This window comes from Neolamprologus multifasciatus, chromosome 6 (genome assembly GCF_963576455.1).
Source record: "Neolamprologus multifasciatus chromosome 6, fNeoMul1.2, whole genome shotgun sequence".
Taxonomy (NCBI): domain Eukaryota; kingdom Metazoa; phylum Chordata; class Actinopteri; order Cichliformes; family Cichlidae; genus Neolamprologus; species Neolamprologus multifasciatus.
In genome coordinates, this window is record NC_140444.1 from 10,327,533 (window position 1) to 10,340,071 (window position 12,539).

Consider the following 12,539-nt stretch of genomic DNA (forward strand, 5'->3'; position numbering starts at 1 on the left):
TTTATCATAAATAAAGGCAGCGATTTTTTTTTAATCATAAATCTGCATAAAGTCTGCAAAATACTACACAATAATGTTTGTTGTTTTGTCTGAGACAGAAAACCAAACGGACTAAGTATTTCACCTTTGTTGTATCTTCAGTTCATCGAGTTACTTTTCAAATATAAGTCCATGAACTATTTATTGTATGATGTATAAGCACTGAAAAGAGCAGGAAATGATTTCTGGTGAATTCTATAATGTGCATGTTTTCTTTTAACTTCACGAGATGACGAGTATATTTACCTGTATTTGTTTTCATATCACAGGTGGGCAGTCTGACATTGAGTAAAGGCTGATCTTGGAGGTCAAGGGGGTGGCTGCAGCGCAATTCATTTGAGCGTCGAACTTGCACCCCTTTTTGCTGGAGACAGCTGACAAATCGGAACAGCTTACAGTCACACTCGAAGGGGTTACTGCTTAGATCACTGGAGAAGAGACGGAGACAGACAAGGAGACCGAATCATTAACTGTTAAACATCTCAACAGTCACAAGGTTGAGCACCGTGGTTGCCACTGCTAAACTGTCATCATGCGGGGACGACACATTTATAAACCATTAAAGCTGCATTAATATGTGCATAACCAACAAGTAGCCTCTCTCTAATAAATTAAGAACTCTCTCATTTATATTTGTGTGTTTGTGTCTGTTGAAAGCCTTTCTCAACCTCATTGTTGAGAAACAACAAACCTTGACATGCCATCTCCTTAAAAAGGCTAGCTCATAATGTGTATGAGTGGTGTGTGTGTATTCAGCAGCTCAAATCATAATTACTGCTAATTATTGCCTGATGTGAATGTCTGATGGACTCTGTAATTTAGGAATCATCAGCCATCTCTTTTTTCTTTTTTTTTTTAATCACAGCAAGGGTTTTATCAAAGCAAGTAACCAATCAAAGTGACATTTCAGTTTGATTATTTAACAACACTTAGCTACTGTTTTCCTTTTCAGTAAACATCATATTTTAAATCTCTTATATGACTTAATGCTAGTTTCAAAGACATATTTAACATAGTTACACCTATAAATTTACAGAGCCAATGCTGATATCAGATGTTGGCCCAGTAATAACTGGAGAGCTGGAGCTCAGCTTTTCTTTAGTGTTGATCTATTAGAGACAATTCTTGTATTCTATATTATATTTACGGATTTATATCCACATACTAGATATTACTACATGTGAGCATGTGCAGGTAGAACCATACATTTTGTATTCTGTTTGTTTTTTGTGAACTACTTTTATGATTTCATTGAGATTTAACAGAAAATGGCGCTCAAGTGGGCAATGACCCCACAGGTAGAATTATAAGAGATAAACTTGAACTGTTATTATCATTGTAATAGATTTTATAATAATTATTCATATATATTTATTTTGTTTGCATTTTTTATACACTGTGTATAAGTAAGGGGGATTTAGAGTAAAACATGTAATTATGACATATTTGCAGGAGCTGGATGGTCACAGGTTAACTTTCTCTACCTAAAGAGACACTCTGTCTTTGTGAGGGAGACAAAGCGTAACTGTTACTGTGTAACTGTAACTGTGTAACTGTTACTGTGTAACTGTTACTGTGTAACTGTTACTGTGTAACTGTACTCCTTTAAGCCACTACAATGAGCATAATAAAAGGATCATGAAACACATGCTTAATGCTATTCAATCTGTGTTTTTATGCTTCAGTTTCTACAGAATAAGGGTATTTTTTAAAGACACGTGAGAAAGGGAAATGATGAAGAAGAATAAAAATAACAATACTGGCAATGACAGAAAAGAAAAAAAAAACACAGAAGAGACAAAAAGGAGAAGGAACTGAAAAGATGGCGCAAAAACGACTGCAGGAAAAGAAGAGAAGGCAGAAAGAGAAGGTTACGTAACATGTGCCTCTCATTTAGATTAGCCTGTTATTGATTAGTCTATTTACAAAGACTCTGCACAAGAAGAAAACTTTTCTTTTAATGTGTTGTGTTTAATATGTTGAAGTTTAATTACTGATGTAATCAAAACCTTCCATCCAGCTTTGGTTCATGTACTGTGCAATAACCCCTGCACAGGGGACACCTGCTTATTTCATAATGTGCCATCAGGTATGAGAGACAAATATTCACAGACATAAAGCTTACAGTGTACAGTAAGTGTAATTACTTACATCTGAGTTAGATTACATAGGTCGTCACATATCCTTTCTTCAATGGTGGTGATTTGGTTGTTGCTCAAATCACTGATGGAAACAAAGAGACAAATCAAATGGCAATATCTTAAAACAAGAAAAACAAAACAGAAAAGACTTTTTCCTTCACGTTTTCACTAATGTATACCAATTACTATCATTTTGGCAAGATTTATGTGACTAAAAATGACTAGACTGAACGATCACTTGACCTGACTAAAAATCCAACAAAAAGGTCATGAATGAGTTTGTAAACCCTGTTTCTCCTACATTATTACATTAAATTAGTTAAAGAAATGAATAACTAAAAGTGCTGAACACTGACTTTTGCTATTTTACTTTGTCTCATTTCCATCTGTCTGTATGGAAATGCGCTCTTCCTCCTCTTCTCGTTTCCTTCTCTACTCCTTTTCGCTCCCTCCCTCGCTACTCTATCCAGAAGGCTACATAATGGAGCCGTTGTGTGGTGGTTTTGGAAGGAACTGATGGAAACCATCAGTCTTCTCTCATCACACACACATACACACAAACATGTGCTTAAACGCCCATTCAATGGGTGGAAGAAGTAAGGTAATGGATGGAGGAAGGGGGAGACCGACAGATGGAGAGAAGGAGGTAGTGGGAGCCTGGAGCAGTAAGCTGTAATTGAAGTTAATCATCCTGTGATTACTCTGTGTGTGTGTGTGTGTGTGTGTGTGTGTGTGTGTGTGTGCGCGCTGTATACACTTCTTTTGGTGAACTTGATCTCGTTTACCTTCCTCCTGGGATTTCTGCCTACTTTAATCCAGACTAAACCAAGCTTTTGTCTTTACTGCTCTCTTTTCATTTTCCTCATACTTCTCTCTTCATAACATTGGTCAACATCTTTCCTGGACTTTCTACTCACAGGACTGACAGCAGGCCGCAGCAGAATAGTCCTCCGGGGAGAACATTGATCCTGTTCCCTTGAAGATGTCTGAAAAATTGACATTTATTTAGCCTGATAAATTATAACGTGTATCAGAGATGCAGTTGTATAAAACGATAAACTAGATTCAAGTTGAATTACACAAACACACAATCACATAATGCAGTGTTTACTTACAGTTCTTGGAGGCCAGTGAGATGATGTAGCAGACTAGTATCAAGGGAGGAGATGTGGTTCTTGGACAGATCTCTGTGGGAACAAATATATCCATATTTAAAATGGGGGCAAGCTGACTAAATGCACACGCCTACACACAGAACTATTTACAATGCAATGTGATTGCTCAAGGACTTGGAAATGAAATGCAATAATAGAAAAGGAAAGGAAGGGAAATGCTTAGGTCATACATACACTGATGGAGATAAATACAACCAGAAACATTTGGAGGTACTAAAGAATAACACAAGATGCTCCAGAACACAGGTTCTTTAGAGGATAAACCCTTAAGCTAGAAAACTACTTGGATAGAAAAAGCCTAACGATCAGAAAGAAGAAAAACGCCTTCGCTGTTCATGCGGCCAGTCTTTTCTAGAGGTAGAGACCAAGTCCAGTATGAAGAATTGAAACTGTCAAAGAAAAATGAGTAAAGAAGAAGATTAAATATGAAAACTGGTTAATAAAATATGGATATTTAATAAGAAAACAAATAAATAAAGGAATTAACAGAAAAAGGAAAATAAAGCCCAAAATATTTATGTCACATTTTATAGATTAATTCATGCCTACATGTATTTTTATATTATATCTGCTGCGTAAAAGGGTTCATTTCTAAGTGACTGAGTAATCGGTTACTTTCAGTAAATGATGACTCAAATCAGCTGAGCCCCTAAAATAATATCTGCCAAATCTCCCCGCTTGCCTTACAAATGGTGTTCTTTTCTAATTTCACGTACTTATTTTGTAACACTGGTGTCCGGACAGAAGCCCAGATGTCAAAGATGTTGACATCAGCGGGGTCAACTTATTTGACTTCAGAAAGCATGATTAATAAAATAAGCATGTGTGCAATGACTGGAGTGCGTCTTTAAACCCAAGTCAAGGCCCGAATCATGCCTTGGGGGAAAAGAGGTTTTCAATTATCAAACAATATATGAGAAGTGATCTGGTTTTAGGCCTTCTGTAAGAATGAGGACATGCTTATTGATGTGAGACTGTTAGATCTGGGAGTTTCATAATTAATTGGATACATTTTTAAATACGGCAATGTAAAATAAAAGCCTGTTTTTAAGCTAAAACCATACCTCTCTTACATTCTTAGATTTATAGATTGGAACTGATAAGGAAGGAATTGCAATTTAGACCACTTCAAAACAACGCGTGTGATGCTGGTTTTTGTCTTTATATTTTTTTGTGTCTGTCAGGTCTCCCCTTCCACAAATTAGGCAAACCACTCACACATTTTCACACATTTTTTCTCTTTTATTGCTGAAAAAAATGGAACAAGTGCTGACGAGGAGCCAAAATTTCAGAGCCAGCAAGCCTAGTTGAGTGTAGCAATGTGAAATTTCCCAAATCAAGACATCTATTTCACAATTGCACAGATACAAATTTGCCAAAAGTTTTCTCCTGTATTAACTATTTTATGATTTCCTTGTAAGTCCCTGGTACAAATGCACACTAGAATCTAACCAGTAATGTGTTTGTTAATCTGAAACTAATATACTGGTTAATAACATAAACAACTAATGAATTACAACCAAAAAATTGTAGCCCATCAGTAGCCCATTTTACAGCTAAAATGTGTTATAGCGCTCTAAAGGAAAAATACACAACTGTTAAAGACGTAACCTAAAATATTTGTTTATTTTTTCTTATTTAACACTGATTCTCTAAAATCCTGAGCATGATTTATTGATTAAACTGCAATGATAATAGTACAAATTCACATTTACTATACATTAAATACACGCTGCTTGCAATACATTCTATAACTAAACCCTTGCATGCCACACTCTCTATACTGGAGCTCAAATTAGTGAGAAACCATCAGATAAATTACTAAGGAAATGAGAAAATTGTGTTGGTTAAGCAGTGGAGATGGGCTCAGTGAAGTGGCTTCAGTCTCCTTTGCATTCCTTCAAAGCAAAGCCACAGCTGCACGTGAGAACAGCGAGACAATCGGGAGAGAAAAAGACCAAGGAGCAGGAGACAAAAAGCCAGAGGCTGTAAGGGAACAGAAAGCACTGTAGCCTATAGGGATAAAAAAAGAAGGTGCTGGACTGCAGGAAAGCTGTAAATTAAAACTCAAGAGGTTCAATCAGGGTGCTGATCGATATTTCTATTCCCAGCTGCTACGAATTCAGCAAATACAAATAAAAAACAAGAAAATCTGCCGCAAGGGAAATCTGAATTGATATGTGCGGGACTGCGCTCCACTCTCTCACACTCTTTTCTGTGTGTGTGTGTGTGTGTGTGTGTGTGTGTGTGTGTGTGTGTGTGTGTGTGTGTGTGAACAGACCAGGACGCCGTTCCCAAAAGGAAACATCTGTACATTCCAGACAAGCTGTGTAAGAAAGATGGAGACAGAGAGAAAGAGAGAGAGAGAGAGAGCACTCTCCTCTGCTAAACCCATCAGAGGATGAACAGGACAGCAGAAATAAGCTCCGCCCACTAGCTGATCATTCACACATTAGACGGACGGTTCACCTAATGTAACGTGGTCGACATCCATGCCACAGCAGGAATGTGTGTGTAAAAATTTGTGTGTACGACATCTGAAATCTGTCTTTCACACCTTACGGGTAAGACCGCACAGACAAGAGCAGGTTAAATAGAGACAGTCTGTATGTGTGCTTAACATGACCATATAATGTGACCTTCAGCATGTCTATTAGCAACAGACTCCCGTTCTCAGCTACCTCTGGACACACATGGTTTTACTTACACATACGCAAACACACACATACACTTTAGGTATAGGCCTGTGCACAAGCACACACACACACACAGCACACATATGGTTCTGTTTTACTAACGGTGTGGCCAGTGATCTAACAACTCCTTATAAGGCCTGTCTGGTGCCACTTATTCTGAGTTGGAGGATGAGAGCGCACACAAAAACACACACACACACACACACAGCCCTCATTGACTACACTGCTTGGGCAGAGGGAATGACACAGGAGGAGTGGGCATGTGCTCTGCAGACAATATGAATACAAGAAAGGAAAGATCTGAAGTGAAACAGAAAGGGATGGTTTTCTTTTTCTACTAAAGAAAACTGAAATCTGTTTGAATCTGTCTTTGTTCCATCTGTGGAGAATTGAGAACAAAAAAAAAGTCTTTAAAGCATAGTGATAAAAACTGGATTTAAGTCAGATCATAGACAAACTGGTTTCTGCAGGCTTGCGGTGGTAATGTGGTCCAAGTCACTATGATTGAAGGCCAACGCTCCACTAACCCACTAAACACAGACTCCTCTGTGGTTCCTTTCATCTCACCTCAGCCTCCCTTTCCTCTGCCCCCCCCCCCCCCCCCCCGATTTCTCCCCCCTTTTTGGTTCTGCTTCTTTGTTTATTCCTGAAGTCTGCACGAGTCAGATGGAAAGGGGAGCAGGACAAAAGCTGAGAAAGCAGTAAAAAACGATGGAGCTGGAGAAAAGGACAGGTGTGAAGTGGAAGCCAAGGGGAAGTTGGAGGTAGTAGCAGTGAGTGACACGGGCCAGGTGTGGAGAACAATCACCCCACTGTGGGCTGCTTCGTTTGAGAGCTGCCAGCCAGAACCTCATGCCTGCGACAAGGGGTGAGGAGGTGGGGGAGATCGGAGTGGTCGGGTACTTTCCCTACTGCAAGAAAAAAGGGAGCACGAAATTAACAGGAAAATGGGGCTGAGGACGTTCGGTCTAAAAAGCCTGACATTCTACTTCACAGACTGGCTCGCCTTTCCTCTTTAGAACATTCTGTCCATTTTTCCAGCTGCTGCTGCCTGGGTTGTCTGGTGTCCAGCTGGCAAGTTAAGGGCAGCTGTGTGCAGCAGTTTAACACTCTTATTGAAAGAATGATACACTGACATACAAACAAACTCTTTGACATACTACCAATCCATGCAGGAAAAACGAAACTAATTGTTCTTTTCCTGGTAAATGAAAGTGAGTCAGTGCCACATATTACAAGTCATTAAATATGGGTTTAAAACAAAAATGGGTCTCTCAAGCATCTAATACAACTGTGGTGAGACCATAAAAAGGAAAAAAAAAACAATCAATGCTTCCAGTGAACCACTGAAAATTATGCATCATCTTGCAAAAGGCTGAAAAACCTCTGTCTGTGACTCTGACTGTTCTTTGTCTGTCTCTACAACCATTCATCCGGTCCACTTCAAGCCCGGCAGGTGTACTGCTATGTGCAAGTTCAGTACTCAATTTGATGAGCTGTTCTCTTACTGTGGCTAAAAGTTGCTCTCTACCACTACTGACTGCTCCACTCTGTGTGTTGGCTGTTTGTTGTTTGTTTAGCTGTCTTTGTATACTAATTTTTTTTTTTTTTTTTACATCTGTGAGAAACACCCTAGCTTAATCCTAACTTTAGACATAAACCCAACTAACCCGTAACTCTCAAACTGTTCCTTGAAAACATAATTGCAACATTTCATTAACCTGATGGTTAAAACTCTGGACATCTCATATTTATTACTGCATTGTGTGCCATGTCTGTCCAGTTCGTATACTTATTCTCACTGAGAAAAGCTAAGAAATTGTGGTGGTTGATGTTATTTATGAGCTAAACATTGTCTTTTAGCACGTTACAAGGTGGTTGCTAGGCAACCACATTTTAACTTTTGTGGATATAAATCAATACACATAAATGAAAGACTCCTTTTATAAGGAGTGGGTGCAATTTTAGAGTCTTACAAGGTTTGCCTGACAAAAAGTGATGGCATCATAATATATCATGCATAATTACATTTTTTTGAAATTGAATTGCATGATATTAGGGGTTATTGTAGTAACTCAAAAATGATACACTGTTTTTAAATGGTGTTATAGGTGCAAATATTCTAGGTAACCACAGGTGGTTGCTACGCAACAGAGTACATTGTATAATCTGATATAGATAAGAACCTTCAGGGACATAAGATCTACCGGTGTACCAAGCTTGGTTGCTCAACTTAATAATAATAATAATAATAATAATAATAATAATAATGATGATGTATAGTTTATTGATCCCCATGGGAAAATTCCTCTCTGCGTTTAACCCATTCACTCAGTAAAGTGAACTTCTCATGGTCTGAGATGAGTTCCTGGTCAAAGAAACAAACAAAGCACAGACAGAGATTTTGCGTGTTACAGTACATTTTCTTCTTAGATTTCCAGTAACTAGGGCTGTGCGATATGACCAAAATCTCATATCCCGATATAAGAATTCTATCGTCCAATAACGATATAAAACACACAAATGTAACATTTTCTGTAAATTCTGTGAATCTCGGGCAGCTTGACTTGCGGGAAGTGTTTCCTGCTGCGCGTCATGTAGCTGGAGTCGAGTGTTTTAATAGATGCATGAAACTATACATTTTTAGACATAAGTTGTAATGGCTGCCGTTTTCTTTGTATTTATTACACGGCTTGCTGCGGGGAAAAGCCTGTTCTAACGTTTGAGTTCAAGGTTTATTTTTTAGCACCTAGTGGCTCTTTTTTTACTTCTCATCCGTAAATAATCTGCTCTTTCACATGATTCAATTTATTTTGAAAAGTCTCAACGGGCTCTTGAGCTTTATTGTGAAAGGTTTATGTGGAACATAAACAAGCGGACACGCCATGGTGTTACCGTCGTTGTTGTTAACCACAACGCATAAAAACAGGCGCTTGTCCATCCGTAGTGTGGTTATATTAAATATAAGAGAAAGAGAGAACTCTAAGAAATTAATATAGCCACTACAGTGACCATCAAAACGATGAAAAAATGTTGCCGTAAACAGGTTATTTTGCGACACCACGAAAACAAACGATAGCTAAAATGAAACGATAGACGTTTTTATATCGTCATCCGATATATATCGTTATATGAACAGCCCTACCAGTAACAACCAACATTTCCATCTTCTGCATGTTGTAGGCACAATCAAACATATATTTATCAAGTGTATCCTTAGATCTCTGAAAACTTTGCAACAAATGCAAACAAATACTGCTTCTATTACTTCTCATCCTGTTATATTTCCATAAACCAGCCACACAACACAGTCATTTTGAACAAATGCTTCTGCCAAATAAAGGAAATGTGTGACAAGTGTGATTAATCGAGTAATCATGAGCAATTATTTCTCCATCATCAACGTCAGCCTTGATCATATTAAGATATTAATCTCATATTTATCCATATTTAATGATGCAGTGAAATAATTTTTCAAATGCAGCACCACGTAACATCAATTCATCATTTCTAATAACTGGTCCCAATAATTAGACATAAAAGCATAATGAACTTCTGCTTGTCCCCTTCACTCTAAGGCTACGTTCACACTGCAGGTCTTAATGCTCAATTCCGATTTTTTGATCAAATCTGATTTTTTTTTGTCTGCTCGTTCACACTACAAATAAAATGCGACAGCAAACGCGCTCTAGTGTGAACGCTCAAAGCGGCCCGCATGCGCAAAAGAAGACGTCACACACACACGCGCTCTGTTTAGACCCAGAGCAAACAATATTGTTTGACTGATGGCCCTTAATATAAAGACTTCGGACTTCACGTTTCCCAATTTTTGCTTTAAGTTATTTTGTTATTTACATAATAATGTAAATAACCTAATAATTATCCTTATTGCTGTTTTAGAGAGGAGCGTTGATTCAAAGGATAGCTGCAGATTTTTGTCAGAATCTGCAGGTTATACAGTACAAATAAAATGTTCACGCTTCTCCAACGTTGTCTTCCCAGCAGTTTCACCGGATGGCCAGGAAGCGTTCGCAATGTCTTATCGGGCGCTTCTCCGGCGCTGATAATTGGCGTCTGTCTTGTGTCAGTGACCTAAAAGACGGATTTAATGCGGCTTTCTGAAACATCGGATATGTATCGCATTCAGTACCACATACGAAAATGACCCAGATTGGATTTGAAAATATCGGATTTGTGCCGTTCACACTGTCATACCATGATCGGATATGGGTCGCATAGGGTCAAAAAAATCGGATTTGATGCGCTTTCGCCTGCAGTGTGAACGTAGCCTAAGAAACATGTGTGGTGTCTGTGTTATAGCTGTGATGCTGCGATGTTTTGTTGCTGACCTATAAGGCATTTTTCCATGCATATTTTCAGATGGTGGATTTTTTTTATACAATTCTACTAAAGTTGAATTTGTAGCATTAAAGTGAAGAAGATGTGTGACTCATAAACAAATCCATGAAACCTCCAAAACGATTCACAAACTGCGCCAGTGCACACTGGAGGTGACAAATCTCAATCTTTAGTGGTGGTATATATACCTAAGCAGACCACAATCTACATGTTTCCAGTTATATTCCTGTCTGCAAATGAAACACAAACACATGTTCTGGTTTGTTGTAACTGTGCCAAGTAAAGGTAACCCACAGACTGTATATAAAAGATGGATGCAGCCGCTATCATGTCACAGACTGGTTAATGAATTTGCATTTTTAAGCCACGAGCTGAACGTGTTGTCTGTTATCTTGGTGTTTTGAAACTGATGATGAGTGAGGGGTTGATTTGACTAAAAAGGAACACTGTATGCTGACATAAGCCCACAACTTGCCAATCACAAGGTATATTGACCCTGCTTTATCATTCCTCTTGACTCTAATAGGGACCATAATTCATAAATTAAACATCCTACTGTATTTAATGAGACATGAGAATACTAAAACCACGCATACTCATCAGAAAAGTGTTACGTGAGGTCACAGAGTAGAGGAAATCAGACTTCTTATTGTGATCAGAGTAGTCACCTACTTCTGGCTATTACAAAACATTTAGGCACTTCCATAATGGTTTCATTTTTCAGACCCGGAAGCTAAATTCATGTCTTATATACAATCTCTAATTAATCTAAAACAGGGGAATCAGATTTTTCTTGTTCCATAATAAAACTTTCCCGACCTAGTTGCAGTTTTAATGCATCATGCAGGTTGCATTTAGATTTTGACCATATGTCTGAGTGTACATATTTCAAGCACTGGGCTTAGTTCTCATGTATTGATAGCCTAAGGCAGGGGTCGGCAACCTGCGGCTCCGGAGCCGCATGTGGCTCTTTAGTCCTTATAGTGCGGCTCCGCGTGGTTTGGGAAAATAAATTAGAAGTATTTAGCTGAAGTGTATTTTATTTCTGTTAGTTCTTTTTTTTAACTTGTAGTTCTAAATTGGAAGATTGTTGTGACATTGTAATATAAAAATAAAATGTTATTTTATTATTTTGTCATCGCTCAAAATAAGCGTCACACTCGCGGAAGCCGGTGTACCGGGCGAAACGCCGTGCATTTATCGAGACTTTCAACCCCAGGTAGGCCAATTATGGATCTTCGGATCCACATTATGTCAGCAGCTGTTCTCCACTGTGAACTATGTTAAAAACAAACACCGCTCACGCCTCACAGATGACAGCTTACAGTCCTGCGTAAAGATGAAAGTACAGCCCTATTGTAAACATATCACGGCAGACCCAACGATGTTTCCATGAACATGCTTTTCAGCATCTCTTTATAGACCACTTTTCACACACGGTTGCTGTACGCATACAGCCGGCTGTAGCTTTTCAGCTCACAGCCCGACACTTACCAACAACAGCATAGATAGCACAGACGTTAAGGTGGCGAGGCGTGATTGCGGGTGCCGCTCAGGTGCGTCCGCCTCCCCTGCAGCGGTGCTGCAGACCGCACCCTGCCACACACATTAACCTGGTAAAATACATATTTAGGCAGAATTTTGCAAATATCTATTTTTCTTTTTTTTTGCAGCATAGTGCTTTTTTTTCCAATTAGTTTTTTAAAAGTCAAGTCAAGGCTCCAAAAGCCCAAAGGCGATATAAGGGTGGCGGCTCACAACAGTTTTTGTTTGCTACATGGATCATTTTAGTTCAGCTGGGTGTCTTTGCTTTTGTTATATTTCTTTAAGAGTTCAAAATGTGTTAATTACATAAATAAAATGTAATTTTCTCTGTAGCACTTCATGTATTTCATAAGCAACACATCTTAGTTGTTCACACAAAGCATAAAAGTAAAAAACGATATATACGTGTTATCTTCATTTTAGATGTCAAAAAGTATTTGCGGCTCCCAGTGTTTTCTTTTGCGTGGAAACCGGGTCCAAATGGCCCTTTGGGTCTTAAAGGTTGCTGACCCCTGGCCTAAGGCTATCAAAGTGTGTACATGGAGTTGTAGAGACCAGCATTTTTGTTTAATTTATCTTGTTTG

General features: G+C 38.6%; 1 protein-coding gene across 2 annotated transcripts in view; it reads right to left on the minus strand.

Annotated features, from left to right (window-relative positions):
- The window catches only part of pkd1a (polycystic kidney disease 1a), a 75,169-nt gene that overhangs the window by 52,185 nt on the left and 10,445 nt on the right, over positions 1-12,539 (minus strand). For both annotated transcript variants that reach the window (XM_085162166.1, XM_085162165.1), the window contains exons 2-5: positions 3,296-3,367; positions 3,098-3,166; positions 2,191-2,262; positions 286-467 (exon numbers count right to left, since the gene is read on the minus strand). In XM_085162166.1, the coding sequence (XP_085018292.1) occupies positions 286-467; positions 2,191-2,262; positions 3,098-3,166; positions 3,296-3,367 (395 nt within the window). The remainder of the gene's footprint in view (positions 1-285; positions 468-2,190; positions 2,263-3,097; positions 3,167-3,295; positions 3,368-12,539) is intronic.